This window comes from Gopherus flavomarginatus, chromosome 2 (assembly GCF_025201925.1).
Source record: "Gopherus flavomarginatus isolate rGopFla2 chromosome 2, rGopFla2.mat.asm, whole genome shotgun sequence".
NCBI lineage: Eukaryota > Metazoa > Chordata > Testudines > Testudinidae > Gopherus > Gopherus flavomarginatus.
In genome coordinates this window covers 118,337,369-118,354,080 of record NC_066618.1, presented here as the reverse complement: position 1 = coordinate 118,354,080, position 16,712 = coordinate 118,337,369, and the positions used below count along the sequence as shown (strand labels likewise).

Here is a 16,712-nt window from a genome sequence, read left to right as displayed (position 1 = left end):
TGAGTTCTTATGTTATGTTCTTATGTCCTTCTTCAAGGAATGTCCCTGTGGGTGGCTCCACTTTTAGGTGACTATGCAGCAGTACCCAGGGCTGGCTTTAGGAAATGAGGGGCCCGATTCGAATCATTTCAATGGGGCCCCAGCAGGGACGACTCACCTGACGGTGCTCTATGTCTTCACTCCGGGTCTTCCATGGCACTTGAGGACCCGCCACCAAAACGCTGCCGGAGCGAGTGAAGGACCTGCCGCCGAAGTGCCACCCAAGACCCAGAGCACCGCTGGGTGAGTAAAAATTAAAAAGGTGCCTAAGTGAGGTGCTCTTCTTTAGTGCACGGGGCCTTCTTAGGTGCGGGGCCAGATTTGGGGGAATCAGCCTAAAGCCGGCCCTGGCGGTACCCTTCAGTGGATGGAGGGGCTTTGGAGAGGTTTATTGAGCAGTGGATAATACCAATTCTCTGAAATGAGCATCAGCAACTGATTGCTTCTCTATGGCGTAATGTCTGGTGAAGGTGTGGGCTGATGCCCAGGTAGCTGCTTTACATATATGAATGATGGGTATATCTTTAAGAAAGGCTATTGATGTGGATATAGCCCTGGTGGAGTGCATAGGAAGACTAGAGGGGGGTTCTAGGTCACGTTCATGGTAGCATGATCGAATGCACTCCGATATCCATTTTGAAAGTTGTTGTTTGGAAATGGTTAATCCTTGAGATCGTTCCAGTGTGGAAACGAACAGTCTGGTGGATTTTCTGAATGTCTTTGTTCTATCTATATAGAATGCGAGTGCTGCACAAATGTCCAAGATGCGAAGAGATGCTTCCCTGCTGACAGCATGTGGCTTCAGGAAGAATACAGGTAAGTAGATGGCCTGGTTGAGATGGAAGGATGAGGACACTTTAGGTATGAATTTCGGATGTGGGTGAAGCATTATCTTGTCCTTGAGGAATATGGTGTAAAGTAAAGTTACCATCAGGGCACCAAGCTCTCCAACCTGTCGTGCTGATGTAATTGTGACTAGGAAGGCGACTTTCATGGACAAGTACAATAGTGAGCAGGTAGCCAGAGCTCAAAAGGTTTGCCCATGAGGGTACGGAGGACTAAATTAAGGTCCCACATAGGAGTAGGGTCTCTGACTGTAGGGTAAGTATTCTGTATACCCTTGAGAAAGGGTTTAGAGAGAGGATGCGCGAATACAGTGAGGCCATCTACTTTGGAATGGAAAGCTGTGATTGTAGATAAGTGTTCCCAGAGTGAACTGATAGAAAGACCTGATTTTTTTAAGGTCAGCATATATTCAAGTATTGTGGGTAATGGAGCCGTTCGAAGGGAGAGTTGTTTGTCTCCACACCATATGGAGAAATGACACCACTTTTGAGTATGTTTTTCATGTGATTAATCATCTGCTGTTCATCAAAACATCTCGGATCTCTGTGGAACAGCCTGCCTCCAGAGGTGTCAGCCACAGATTAGCCATGCCTTGAGATGGAGGATCGGGATTTTAGGGTGACGGAGATGACGTGAGTCCAGTGTGAGTAGGTGAGGTGTGAGTGGGGGGGCCACAGTGGTGTTGTGATCATCCAGCTGAGGTAGGGAAACCAGGTTTGTCAGGGCCATGTTGGTGCGATCAGGATTACTCAGAATCTGTCCCGTTTTATCTTACAAAGGGCACGAAAGATCAGAGGAATTGGGGGGAAAAGCGTACATTAGAGATGCTTCTCATTTTATGAGGAATGCGTCCTCGAAGGAGATTTCTCCAAGTCCTGCCCGGGAGCAGTATTGAGGGCACTTGGTATTGTGGGGTGTTGCAAAAAGGTCTATTGTGAAAAAAACCAGTGTTGGAAGACAGTGCTGAGGATTTCTGGGTCCATTTCCCATTTGTGTGTCTGGGAGAAGTTTCTGCTTAGCTCATCCACTGTGCTGTTTTGGCTTCCCGGTAGGTAGGCTGCTTTGAAGTCTATGTTGTGGGAGATGCACCACTCCCAAAGGTGAACCACCTCTGTGCAGAGCAGGTAAGATAGAGCCCCACCTTGGCGACTGATATAAAACATGGTGGCGAAATTGTCTGTAAGGATCTGCACTGTCTTGTTGTGAATGAGGGACAGAAAATGATGGCATGCATTGTGGAACACCAGGAGCTCCAATAGATTTATGTGGAGCATCGACTCCATGGACGACCATCTGCCCTGGATGGTATGTTCATACAGGTGTGCCCCCCAGCCCAGGAGAGACGCATCCGTGATTATCGTTACTAATGGGCTGTGTCGTTGGAAAGGGATACCCCTGAAGATGTTGGAATGGTTTGTCCACCAGGATAACAAGTTCTTTATCGTGGTGGGCATGGTCAGTCGCTTGTGAATGGAATGTCTGTGAGGAATGTATACTGTACGGAGCCATGCCTGAAGATGCCTCATATGACGCTGTGCATGTTTAAAGACAAACGTGGTTGCTGACATGTGTCCTAGAAGTTGGAGGCATAACCTGGTGGATGTCTGCAGGCTGTTTTGTATGGCTGCTATGAGGTTTGTTAATGTCAGGAAGCGTTGTTGGGGGTAGACTTGCCAATGCCATGGTGCAGTCTAGGTGGGCACCTATGAATTGTAACTGTTGGGTCAGAATTAGGCCAATGATTTGTAGGCCTAGTCTTCTGAACAGAGTTGCAGTGAGTGACAAAGCATCCACCATCTGTTGGTATGCAGAAGCTTTCAACAGGTAATCATTTAGGTTGAGGAATACAGTTACCCCCTGTCTGTGAAGATGGGCTGCAACCACAGCAAGGACTTTGGAAAGAACTCACAGGGCTGTGGAAAGTCCAAATGGGAGCACTTTGTACTGGAAATGTAGGCTGCCTACTGTGAAATGAAGGAACCTTCTGTGTGCAGGATGTATGGGAAGATGGAAATAAGCATCCTGGAGGTCGAGTTGAGAGCCAATCTCCCTTCTCCAATGCTGGGATTACAGTTGCAATGGTAACCATCTTGTAATGCTGAGTTCTGATAAACTTGTTCAGCTTGCGCAAGTCCAATATGGGCCTCCAGCTGCCCATTTTCTTTTGGATGAGGAAATAGTATGAATAAAACCTGGTCCTCCTGTGTTTGGGAGGTAGAGGTTCTACAGCACCGAGTTGCAGGAGGTGATTTATTTCCTGCTGTAGTAGGTGCTTGTGAGAAGGTTCCCTGAGAAGGGACAGGGAAGGGTGGTGGGTTGGTGGAATAGAGGTGAACGGGATGGAATAGCTCTTGCATATAATTTCCAGAATCCAGAACGGAATACTTCTTGTCTGAATGTTTACAAGAAAGTGGGGCCGTGGCCGGTGTCTGCCAGACTGTTTTTGCTGGGTCTATAATGGCAGAATTAATAGGCAATGCAATCGTGGCCACAGAAGAGGCACGGAGAATATCAGTGAGCTCATGCTGTGTCTCTAGCAGCTCTTCTAAGCAGATGCCTAGGGAATCAGTCAAATGCTTGGATAGATCTTGGAAAGATTTTAAGTCATCCCTCGGTGTGGAGGGAAGCATGAATGTATCCTCCAGGGACGATGAAGAAATATGGGTAGGAGGTAGGCTGTCACCCTCCATTAAGTCCTCATTACCCTCTTGTTCCTCCCCGGCAACTTCAGGGGTAGCTGGGGCAACCAGTGAAATAGATCTAGCTGATCTTGGTGTTCTGGACCTGGATTGGTTAGAGGGCTGAACACTGAGAGTCTTGTAGAGAGCCCATGGGCCCCAGTTTGGTGGGAGGACCATTGGGGAGGGTATCCATTGAGGCCCTGGGGGTTGCCACACTGTGGATTGTAGCCCTGAGGTTCCAGGTTTGGGCGATGAATGGCATGGGGTGCCCATCCCTACAGCCACTTCATCCTCCTTATCGCTTGAGAGAGGAGGGGCTGAGCCAGCAGATGTAGCCATAAGACTCATGGCTGGTCTGCTGTCTGTGCCTAAGAGAGGCGTGCCCAGGGTAGAGGCAATGAAAAGGTCTGCCTCGCTAATGAAATGCTGCAGCACCGGGAAGTTAGGTGCAGGCATAGGAGGCACACAGAGGTTAGTCAGTGTCTGTGCTGCCAGTGCTGTGGGCTTGCTGGAATATATAGGAACAGAAGGTGGTGCCATAGCACTGCTCAGTGCCGAGGGCTTCAGCTCTCTAGGCTCTGAGGGAACAGGCTTAGTTTTACCCTGGCTGCCTGTCTTAGAGCTAGACCGCACTGGGTTTTTCGCTCCTCGGGTTGCCTCTGCACTGGAAGAACCCGGTGTCACGTGGTCCAAGGCTCTGCATGGCAATGGTACCGGGGCAGATTTAGCAGTCAGAGATCGCTTTTTGCATGGCTATTCTCCCTGGGGGAAGGAGCGTGACCGCTTCTTTGTTTTCATGGGGGCTGGATCCTTTGTGGTCATCTTAGAGGAGGATCCCATGTCTGACACAGCAGCTGGTGAGTAAGCAAGCTAGTGGGGAGAGGTCCCCTGCTCAGGGTCAGATGCAGGGAGTTCTCCAAAAGCATCAGTTTGAGGTGGAGTTCCCTAGCCTTTCTGGTCCTTGCTGTTAACTTTTCGCTGTGGTGGCACATCTGCGTAACACGAGTCTCCCAGGCAGCAAACGCACTGGGAGTGACCGTCAGAGACTGATATTGACAGTCTACAGGTGAGGCAACATTTAAAGCCTAGGGAGCAAGGCACAGCCGTTTGAAGAGTATCTCTGGTTGTTTTGTTTCTTAAAAGGAAAGGAAAGAGACAGGAACCCCGCAGCTAACATGAAGGGGTAATTTTGGGCAAAAAAGGAAAGGAAAAAGTATTCTGAGGAAGATTATTCTGAGGCGCTGCTGTTGTTCCGACCGAAGCCAACGGTGGCAAAGAAGGAACTTGGGGACAGTTGGCTGCGCGCACGCAATACCCACTCAGAGCAGCACAAGCTGGCAGCAGCGTGTGCGTGGCCAACCAGGGCACTGCTACCTTAAATCTATGACTAGAAGTGCAGGGGCGCTCAAACGCCCAAAAAAGTGGAGCACTCATAGGGACATTCCTCAAAGAACTATTAGTATTTCATGATTCCCTTTAGGGTCTGTGATGTGGTGTACAAACCTCACACTGAGCACCAAGAGGTTAAGGGATTATTTTGGGCTCAGCCAGCCCTGCCCCGCCACACCTGCAGCAAATGCTCCATATGTTAGAGGAATTAAAAGGCAGGGAATTAGCTCAGTTGGGTGGCAGAGCTGGAGATGAACAGACCTGCAGCACACAGCTCCAGCAGAACAGAGGGAAAGCTAAAGGCTCTGACACCGCTGCCCAGAGGGACCATCCTTGAGGGAAGGGAGAACCCACAGCAGAAACAACCAGAGAGGGAAGCATCCTGTGACCTTGGACATTGGTAACACCCTCTTATTTCTTTTGGTTTGGATTTCCCCATCAGGTGCAGGCCTTGAACTGAGCTGACCCCAGGCAGGAGATGAGAGGAAGAGGCCCAGGGAGGGCAGCCTTGGTTTCCAGATTACTGGTAGCTCGAAGGGCCTTGAGTCAGAGCCCAGTGGAGTGGGAAGGCCCAGGCTCCCCTCCCCACAACCCCCTTGGCAGTCTGGGATTGTGGCTGTGACCACTAGACCACACTTCCCAACCAGACTTCGAGTGAGGACAATTACAGGGTCAAATTTGGGATTTACATTATTTGACAGTTTCATTAAGCCGTTTTGTAATTATTCTTCTTCAACTCAGAGAGTACAACAAATAGAAGCAACTGTTTAGAAGAGGTTGTTTGCATACTGCAGACACTCTGGAAAAGTACTGAGAAACTGTATCCTGGATATGAACACTCATCACAGGAAGAAATTGCATGTTTGAAAATAATTAGCATAGCTTCCACATAATTGTCTAAATATTGATATCAAGTTTCAATTGTTGTTGGGGAGTTACTCTGTTTCATCTGTTGGTTGTCTTTTTTGAAATGAGAAACACTGTGTTGAAAGGGGAAAAAAATGTTCTCTTTTTTCATACCAGACCTCATTATCACAAGATATAGCAATGTGAGGTGGTACCAAATGGTATTGTTAGCATCACACCATGGGCCCGTAGGGAACGTAGCTCCTCTATATACCGCATTAGGGAGGCTGCATCTCAAATGCTGTCTTGAGTTCCGGACACTCAACGGCAGAAAAAATTACCACCAAACTGGAGGTTTAGAGAAAGGAACACAGGGAGGGGAAGGAAGTCTTATTTATGTGGAAGTTAAAAAGAGTTAACTAGGAATAGTTTGGCTAAACAATGACTTAGATAATTATCATAGTTTTAAAGTATCAGAAGTGTGTAAACAATCAATCAAAGTTAAAGAATTTTTTTCAGGAGGTGTATCTGGAGGAAAGAGGCTAAATTAAGCAGAGGAAAATATCAGAGTAAAGGTACTTAGAGAGAGCTACATTAACGGAATATATTTTCCTACTACTTCCCAGGGCAGTAGTAGGAAAATATTAAGTAATACTACATCAAATTCTGAAAGCTATAAAGGAACAATCCCATCACTAGTACAGAATGGACAGGATGTTCTTACAGGTATTTTTCTTCTCCAATTTAAATGATTCAAGCTGCTGCAATCTTATATCACAAAACTATTGTAAAATTGTATGGAGCACATGATAGTATTTGTTTGGACCTTCTCTGTTACAGTTCAATTTTTACACCTTAATACTAATGACTAAAACATACTGACAAATTATTAAGACGATGAAAAGCAAAACAAATGCTTCCTAACTTTGAAAAAGGAACACTTACGGAGTATTTTTAACTTTCTGGTTTATTACACTTTTTTGGTGGTTAATACTCCAATTATATTAAAACAACCAACTGTCATAAACTGCCCTTCAAAATTTTCAGCCATTTTACATGGGAAATGGCTATAGTTCTTTACCTTGGCAAAAGTGTCCAGCTTGTCTTTATCATATAAGACTCTCAGCATTCCAGCACACAGTGGGCAGCAGGCTCCTACATGACACAAACAAAAGCAGGTTGCACTTCAGTTTTAATCAGATCCTTCAAAGCAAGTGAAGGTCAAAATTAAATGGTAAATGATACACACAGTAACAAAACTCCCAAACTCAAAGTTTCTTTTATGAAAACAGACCTTTCCAGTCAGTGGTTGGGTTATGAAATTTCTGTGCAATTTTGATGTTTAACAGCTGCAATTCAAAAACCATCCAATCCCACATGCATCAAATGCTATTTCAATGCCAAGTCATAGGATCAACTTCTAATCGCTTCAATATGTTATCACATTGCTATGAAGCTACAAAAATATGCAAGTACATGCTAAGTCACAAGGCAAGATACACTACATGTGCACAGCTCGGGAAAGGGCGTACCCAAAAGTCTGTAATAACTACTGGGATGGAGGCAATGGGGGAAAACTACAGCAGCAAGAAAGATACCAGATTATTGTAACTATTATAGATGCAGGTGGAAAGAGCTTGATTGCATAAAGAATTAGTGTAATCAAAAGACTGCAGTGTAAATGCACAATTTTAACTTGTTTACACAGTTACGGCATGTTGGGATTTAGGTTCTTGGCTTGTCAGGCAGATTTCTTCTAAGATTTCACATTATCTATATTCACTTATACTTGTTTTCCTTGTTAGCCACCTCTTCCCTGGGGCTCTTGGTTTACCACCTACCTCTGACTGTGGCTCTATTACTCTCCCCTCTCTCTTCAGGTGTATGTCTTCCAGAGCTGCTGTTACTTCATTCCCTGAACTAGCTTTCTTCATCCAGACCTCCGTACCACCTCTGCAGTCCCACCCAATTGCCCCATTACCACTGAACACTCCGAAGAAGAATTCAAGAGCCAGAAGGGTGACTAAAGACAGTCTTGAGATAAAAGCTAAAGCCTCTTCCCCACTTCTGGTTCTGCCCCCCTCAGAAAAAAATCATAATATATTTATCTTAGGTATTTAAATAGCCTCAACTACATGAACACCTGAGCACATCACACAATCTTACATGCATTTATCCTCATAAAACCCCTGTGAGATCGTACATATCCTATTATCCCCATCCTACAGATGGGGAACTGAGGCACCAAGAGGGTATGTCTACAGTTTGAGTTGGGGGTGTGATTCCCAACTTAAAAAGAGACATACTCTCGTGCATGCTCTCATTGAGCTAGCACACCAAAAATAAAATGTTGCCATGGCAGCGCAAGCAGTGGGAGGGGCTAGCCACCCCGAGTATGCACGTAGCATCTCCAATGGGCACGTAATCAGGGTGGCTAGCCCCTCCTACCGCTTGCACTGTTGCGGCTACTGTCTATTTTTAGCTGGCATGAAAGCTAGTGCCCATGTCTCCTGGAGCTGGGAATCACCCCCAGCTCAAAAGCACAGACATGCCAAGAGACTAAGGCAAGATTTTTAAAGGTATTAAGGCACCTACACCTAAATAGCTTTAAAAACTTGGCCCTAAGTGACTTGCCCAATATCACATAAGAAGTCCGGCAGAGGGGGGATCTGGATCTGGGTCTCTAGAATCTCCGACTAGCACTCTAACCACTGGACCATCCTTCCTTACAATCCATACACTTTGACAACGTTTTACTTCTGCATATTTAAATTATTTGGTTTCTGTAGCATGAAAACGTGTATGATCTGTTAGCTCCTGTACTTCTGTGAAAAGGCTGATAGCAACCTAGTGTGACTGTTAACAGGTGGTAGGCTTGCTTTTCATCACAAATCTTGCTAGAGAAGAATAGCCGAGTATGTGAGCTTTCCTAAAGTAATTCTTAGAGGGGACTGTTTGCTAAAGCTCAGATTTCTAGGGTACAATTTATGATAGTTACACACAAATTTCCATAAGCAAAATATTTAGCAATACTTTCTTATTGATGAAAATGGAAACAAAGATTATTCTTGGACATAAGAGTTACTTCCAAGACTCTTTGGCAACAAATGGGGACAAATATGCATCATACACACCAAAATCTCTATAAAGTTGTTTGGCAGTTAAAGGAGAATACTCATTTTTCAGATGGCTCCTTCTGCTGAAGCTCTCCATGCAATAAAATAAATATGGATATCTATTATGTAGCCATACTTGCACATATTAAATTTAACATTGAATGTAAACACACACACACACGAGACACAAACATTTTAATTTGCTTGACTACAAACCTGCCTGAAGGGATAGTAAGAATCCTATTATATAATTGATGTTGCACTCTACACGTATAAGCATATTTCCATAGACATATAAGCATAACCTAACTGGAATATGCTTTATGTTAGATATGCCATGTGACATATCTTTGCAAAGATTATGATCTACTGAATATATTCCTCCCATTTGTATGCATGCATCATTTTTATATCTGAAGTTATGGGCGTTGGCTCTATGCTTGTATTTGAAGAGTGATTTTCCACACCCCTGAGTGACACAGTTATACCAATGTAAAATTGCTAGTGTAGATTACGCCTGAGAGTCTAATTTTAGGCACCTCCTTTGGAAAACACTGGCCTTAATGATTATCTCTAAATTTTCAGCTTCCTCTTAGAATCTTGAAATATTAAGCACTTATTTCAAAATTCTTGTTTACTGTAGTCATGGTACCCTTTCACCAGTGTCCACCTGATTTCTTAGCAAATAAGTCAAATTCATATGTCTACATCTGCAATACTAAAAGCAGATAGACCATGTTGCAGATCAATGGAAGCATGAGAATGAAATGCATAAAGATTTTGGATCCTGGACTACTTTGGCATTGTAAATTATCTTCCCATAAATTACTAGATGTAAAAGCAGCAGGTCTATGAAAGCTTCCCCACTTCCTTGCCGTCCCAACAATATTTTCTAGTGTTGATAGCTGCTAATACGAAGCCTTTTTCTCTGCAGTACTACCCAGAGACACCTGGTGAAAACACACCGTTGAATGCAGGAGCATGTCACAATATCAAAACAGTGACAAGCGTAGACTGCAGAAGAAGCTGGCATCGGGATACAGAGATTTAATTTAAAAGGTATGTCTCACAAAAGGGCTCCAAGGGTGAGGTACTAATGTGTTTTGGAGAAGAGGGTGATAAGTCTAGGATGGGAAGGAAGATTCAGTCTTCAAACTGAGTCCAACACTAGTTATTTACATACCCAAGGATAATGCAATAACTGGAATGATTTTAAGAAATAACATTCAATGAAAATGTCCTGCAGACAGCAGGTTGACGTCACTCATATTTAGTACATAAGTCAGACATTTTGTGGGAAGCCTCCAGATCTCACAAGAAACAGCAAATCTCTAAAATGGTTTTAGCATGGTGGCTGAAATTTTTACCTTGTGACTAGGCATTTTATCATTCCTCTGCTCTGACTCTGAAATAAAGCACATTCCCCTTCTTGTCCCAAAAATGTAGTTTTCTGCTGTTGCTATTTTAAATACAGTTTGGCACTGCCATGTAATATCCACATTACGGATTGTGGAAAACTACTGTATTTTCAACAGCTAAATATTTATGTATACAAGTGAAGCACTAGTTCAATACAAAGCACATTCTGAGTAAAACTGAACTCTAATGCAGAAGAGGACATAGATTTTATATTTAATAATATGATTTTTGGTGTGTCTAATTACAGCCATGCATATTCTGCAGTAAGCTGGATCGGTCTGGATTGTGAATTTTGCCACAGCAGACTGGAAATTCAGTGGTAGCTTTCCCCATAAATAAATAAAAATGGAGATCCTGAATCCATAAATTATGAAAATGAGTAATACCATCAGTATAGTGGCCCATGTGTTATTTATTTTGCTATTCAATTCTCCATGTGAGATATGAAAGTCTGTTAAGAGATCAAACATCAGCAGCGAAACACAGTTAAGAGTGTTAACATTTGAACTGTCATCTTTTAGGTTTCAAAATCAGCCCTCCACTGGAATGAATGGGGAGTTCACACATCTCCCAGAAATAACTGAAGGTTGCCTGCAGATTTAGGAGGCCATCACCATACAATATGATAACAAATTAGGGATAAGTAAGACCAGTAGGTTGCAGAGTCTAACAGCTTTCGCTGAAAATGCCCTACAACAAGCCCCCTACTATTTAACTCAGGGTCTATAAACTTGAGCTCCTCAGATGATTACAACTGCCAAGTGATCACATTAAGAAAGAGGCAACCTTCTAAGAAGTAGGACTCAAACCATTCAGGGCATTATATGTCAAAAATACCAGCTAACTTCTCACAGAAACCAAATGAAAACCAATGCAGACCATGGGTATAGCAGCAGATTCTGCACAAGCAGAACATACCTTATGTCAGCTCAGTCTCAGCCAGCCAGCTCATATTCAAACCCCCCTCTTGGCTATACACTGGAAAAAGTCACTCATCTGCACCATAGGTGTACAGCGAAATGGAGGCAGGTCTGAAGGCACATTTCAATATTAATGAAATCCTCTCCACACAAAGGTCTATCAGAAGGCTTATGCACCACATAAGTCCTAATTAAGTCTCTCTCTCTCACACACACTTTTCAAATATATCATTTTGGGCCATGCCCACTTGCTTATATGAGTAGCCTTCAGACACTGTCATACCTTGATTAAGCATTAGCAACAAACATACCTGGTGCAACAACTGGTTTGCATCCAGTTGCAGAAAGAGGAGGACATTTAACAGACGTGCATTCTGTTTGTAAACTATAGTCTGAGACAACTCCGACAGCTTGACAATGTCCATAATAGTCCACAGCCACACGGTCAGAATAGGCAGCACACACATTACTGTAGGTTTCACCATTATGTCCACATACTGGTTCCACTGATTTGCAGAAGGACTGAAAAAGAGTGCAAAAAGCTTGGGTTATTTACATTGGAGACAAGACTTTAGGATGACCCTATAGTAGTTTTAAAGTTGATAGGAATACAATGCTCATGCTAGCAAAGTGTGTCAAAAGTCAGTAATAGAAATCTAGAGTAAATAGCCCATGCAATTTTATGCAATGTATAATAAACAAAAGGAATAAGTTACCAGAGAAGACAACAGAAGAACATAACTATGGTAGGTTTAAGAGGCACCTAAGATTTACTTCTGTTAAGGGACAGGAAATGAGGGTGTTAAAAATCAGGTATTGGGAAACAGGCACAACAACAACAAAGGGGGAAGAGTAGCAAATTCTGGATGTGTTTTTCATGTTCTTAAAATTACTTTATAAAATAAAGGATTTAGAAAGATCTAAAACTATAAACACGAGGTTACTTCAAAGGCGTAAAATATATTACTGTTATTACAGATTTCAGCCCAACATATGTATATTGTTTCGTACTTGGTTTTGTTGTTGCTCTTTTTGTCTGTCTTTTGTTTTGTTTTTTACGGTTTGTAGAAATGTCCCTATCATGCCTTCTAGGCATACGTACAAACCACCATAAAAATAAATACATTTTTTTCCAACTGAACTAGTGCCAATTAACAATAACTCCCCAATGCCGCCCCAAAAGAAAATCAACATAAACAAACCAACACACTCAGGAAAAGTGTACTTGAAAAGCCAACAAATTCAAATAGTTGGACCAGGGGAGAAGTAAATTGAGTTCAAAGTTCCCCCTAGAGTACTCCCAGATAAGCTGTTACTCCACACTATCCTCAGAGTCCTCTCAAGTGGAAAAAAAAGAGAGACAAGCCCAACTCTATCTTCCCTTGCTAGGGACTACAGCCCTGACAATAATACCTCTGCCAGCAGCATCAAAGGTAGCTGACATCATTATGGACATTTGATCTTTGTGCACCTTGCAAAGAATTGTATAATGAACTGTGTTAGATCAATGTATATTAAATAATGTTAGAAAAATACCTATTGTATATTTAATAGTGTTATAAGAAAATGTAAAAGGGAACTTTGCTGCTTTCTGACTGTGTCTTCTTGACATAGCTATTAAAACTCTGCTGAAACAACTTCTAAGGTAGTAAAAATCAAAGCTGGTTTGTGTCTTATCTACAACGAATTCTTGGTCTGTATACATAACAAGACAAAGCAAGCCACACAAATGTCTGATTTACCAGGCAGGTGCAGATCTCTCTAGTAAGATAAACAGAGGCTGGTACTGAGTTGACAGAACTAGCCAACCAGGAACTCCAAGGCCACTGTCAGGGACAGTGGATCATGAACGCTGTTACCTGGGGCTCTCTGGTGCTACCAGGTTCCAACCTGCCACCCAGGGACCTGCTAACTGTCATCAGAATAGGAGCTGAACTCAGAGGACTCCAATCTTAGGAGCTGATTGGCGGAATGCTGAGGGTCCTAATTGGTCCACAGCTCTTATTTATACACAGCGTAAAAACAGGAAGTTGCCCATGCAACTGGGATTCACCTTGCTCTGGACTGTGTGCCTAATGCTTCCTCCTTAGCCTCTTGCTCCGCTGGCTACCCTTCCTGGTACCCTGACCGCCACTGATCTGTAGCTCTGCTCTCAAGTTTGTCTCCTGCTTCTGATCTCCTAGTAACTGACTCTGCCTGTCTCCTGACAGTCAACTCTCAGTTTGCCCTCTGGCCTATCTCAGACTATGATCTCCTGGTATTTGACCTGGCCTGACTCCCAACTCCTGCTCTGACCACTGGGTCACATCATCCACATCCCAGTCATGACAGCCACAAGAAGCAGATAAATCAGAATAAGACAACTGTAGTAAGAAATAATGGAATACATGAAAGCAATGAAGAGACAGCTGGGTTGAGTGAGTGAGGAGGATAGCAAAGGCAAAAATATATATACAATATATTGCTTTTTAAAAAATGTATCAGTTAAAAAGATCTGTGGTTAGTCTGTATGAAAATATACTTAGAGAAAACATATTTCATTCAAACAACTCTGTTCTATCTAGCAAACACCATATTTAGTTAGCTATCCAAGATACTGTAACTAATCACTGTAGTTTTTCTTTAACAAGAAAAATATATGACAAAACCTGATGCTAACATGATCAGAACATATACATAAATAATCATGCCTAAAACTTTTGTTTTGTCCTCAGAGCCCAGGCGTGAACACAGTTATGAAACTTTGAATTGACAGAACTGGCCATAATATACAGTGCTTATTTTACATGTGGCTTGGCAATCAAAATTTTGCCCACTCAATCCTACTTTTTATTTTACTTCAGGGTGGATAAAAATCCATGATTTAAAAAAACGAAACAAAAATATCCAATTTAAATTTTTAAAAAATCCTTCTTAAAAATCAAATTCAGTTTGAAATAGACAACATATGTTAAGGCCAAACTTATTATAATCTATTAATATCATTTAAATTAAATGCAGAAATAATGTTAGGTAGTAAATATTTTCTGCCAAGTTTAAAATAAGGCATATCACTGAACTGTTGGAAGTCATTGTCTAAGCACCCGGCACCAGCTTTTGAGAGCAGTAGCCTCTTCAGCAGGTGCAGAGAGAATAGTTCAGTTTGATGACTGGATCATTCAAAGTTAAGAAATCAATTGGCAGTTGAAAAACCAGGAAAGCTTGTTTTGCTCTTCCAATCTATGAATGAAAATAGGTGTGAGGATGAGCTCTACTAGATCTAAAATCCTGATATGGTGACCAAAACCAATCAGTTCAATTCACCAACTATAGAAAATAATAAATGCCAACTTTTTTTAAAAAAAAAAAACCTTTTCTTATTCTCCAGCATATTTAAGGTAGGTTTTTTTTTGTAAATTAAAATATTTTGTGCATTTTAATTAGATTTAAATTTCTAGCCAGAATTTGAAAAAAAATATTAAAATGTATCTAGTAAATAAGAAATACATTATCCACCTTTTTCTAAAATAATAAAAAAGTAAAAATTAAGAATTTGAATACATTTAATTTAAGCTAAATAAAATGTGTATAGATGTGTATCTTCCTGGTTAGCAAAATGAGCCCCAAATGTAGTGTAAAGTCTATATTTAGTTGCAAATGAATTAATTTTAATGGTTACCAACCAATGAGAATCAACATTTTTTTAAGAAAATAACTAAAAAGTACAAATGCAAAACATCATTAAAATTGATCAGTTAAATCAAGGTTTCCAGATTGCTTATTTAAATCTGGATTAAATTGCTTTGATTTCCACCCTGTTTTTATATATATTTTATTTTTTTGAGTGCCCCAATTCAGATACTATGTTTTTGAAAGCATTACTTTAATGAGAATCTTTTTGTGAACCAGAAATAAATTCTGGTTGGACATAGCAAATGAAAATGGAACATTAAAGCATGTTGCTGAACATCTGGTAAATATTGCAAAAAACTATTTCATACCTGGCATGGACCCTTGTATGATATATTTTTTCCTTTTTGGTACAAAGTACACAAGTTATTATATTCCATATTATCTGTGTCACAAACAGGATCCTGTATCTGGTCACAGTTAAATTGTCTTGGCACACATTCATGCTGGCTACATCCAAACTTCTCAAAACTCGTTAAGCAAACCTGCTGCTTTGGTATGCACCTGCATAAATTAATAACATTTCCCCATTATGTAGGTTTATTAACTCAAAATATCCAGGGGAACATTAACTTCTGGCGTACTTTCACAAGCTTTAGAGCTAGGTATGGCTAAGTAGAGTTGTAGAAAACGTGTGTAACAAAATATTTCAGGTAATCTAGTTTCAGGGTTCATTACAAACCTAGTATTGCATAAAATTTCATCAAGATCAATGAACCTGAGATGAGATTCAAAATACAAATCCTCCTCTCCCCAAGTCTTCTGTGGTGGGTTTGGGGTAAACCTTGCTAAAACTATCAGTTTCTGAGTTACACTTTGCAAATATAGGTTCAAGCAAAAGTCAGAATATGAACCCATCTGAACCAATACCAAAACAAACAAAAGCAAAAGGTTGACTGAATTTTTATGAACAGAAACAGCTATGTTGCACAATTCTAGCTCAACGCTGCCTTGAGATAGTATACAATTACCATTAAAAACTATCAGTTAATAGAATTTGGACCTTTATGTTCAACATGCTATATGAAGCCTAGGATTGAAAAAAAAGAATTGAAAAATTTAATACCTAATATAACTTCTCTTCTGACAGTGACATCTCCCCCAATCTATCACTAAACGGAAATACAGAGCCGCAAAGGACAAAAATAGAGAGGGAAAGGATGCAAAGATAAATTAACACAAATACTTTTTTTTATACAAAGTGCTTTAGATGGAATTTTATATGGGAACCACTGTTTGCAGCACCTTCTTACCAAGATATCCCTCTGCTAAGGGTAGAGAACCCAACCTGTAGTGTTTGATGAATGTACCGATAGAAAGCCAAATGGCTGTTCTACAAATCTCCTCTATCTGCTCATAATACTGCCAATCATTTTGTGGAGCATGCCCTAATTGTCGCTGAGGCCTATTACCCTGTGTTCTATAGATTTTGCTGATAGACTGAAAATAGACAGACACTAATATTGGGAGCTGTGCATTTTAGTTATTACACAACTTTAGTTCTCTTGTCAGTGGTATAGCGCCACATTTTTGTTTATGTTCTTTTAAAGATTATCTGACTGTCTGTTAAAATGAAACAGCAGGGACTGGACAGAGACTATTGAGAGATTTCACAAACTAGCAATATAACAACACTTAGCACTTATATATGCCTTTCACCAGAAAAGTTATAATTGCTTTACAACAGTGTGTATTGTTTTTATTTTACAGATAAAAAAGGCACAGATCACTCCTGACTCAGTTCCTTTCTTTAAGCATTGGCCTGAACAGACCTTAGATGTATCTTG

The 16,712-nt window shown here is 41.4% G+C and overlaps 1 protein-coding gene and 1 long non-coding RNA gene across 7 annotated transcripts in view; one reads left to right on the top strand and one right to left on the bottom strand.

Annotated features, from left to right (window-relative positions):
- Nucleotides 1-16,712, bottom strand: part of RECK (reversion inducing cysteine rich protein with kazal motifs) — a 109,085-nt gene that overhangs the window by 12,027 nt on the left and 80,346 nt on the right. For all 3 annotated transcript variants that reach the window (XM_050938157.1, XM_050938158.1, XM_050938159.1), the window contains 3 exons: nt 15,237-15,429; nt 11,568-11,778; nt 6,883-6,956 (listed from right to left, as the gene is read on the bottom strand). In XM_050938157.1, coding sequence (XP_050794114.1) covers nt 6,883-6,956; nt 11,568-11,778; nt 15,237-15,429 — 478 coding nt within the window. The remainder of the gene's footprint in view (nt 1-6,882; nt 6,957-11,567; nt 11,779-15,236; nt 15,430-16,712) is intronic.
- Nucleotides 65-16,098, top strand: LOC127043983 (uncharacterized). 4 transcript variants are annotated; one of them, XR_007772368.1, is made up of 4 exons: nt 65-282; nt 777-855; nt 7,682-9,976; nt 16,016-16,092. It is a non-coding gene; the product is annotated as an uncharacterized LOC127043983 (long non-coding RNA). The 4 variants fall into 4 exon arrangements; XR_007772367.1 differs by lacking the exon at nt 16,016-16,092 and having other exon boundaries at nt 74-282; nt 7,682-7,820; nt 9,852-10,731; XR_007772369.1 differs by having other exon boundaries at nt 75-282; nt 7,682-7,820; nt 16,016-16,098.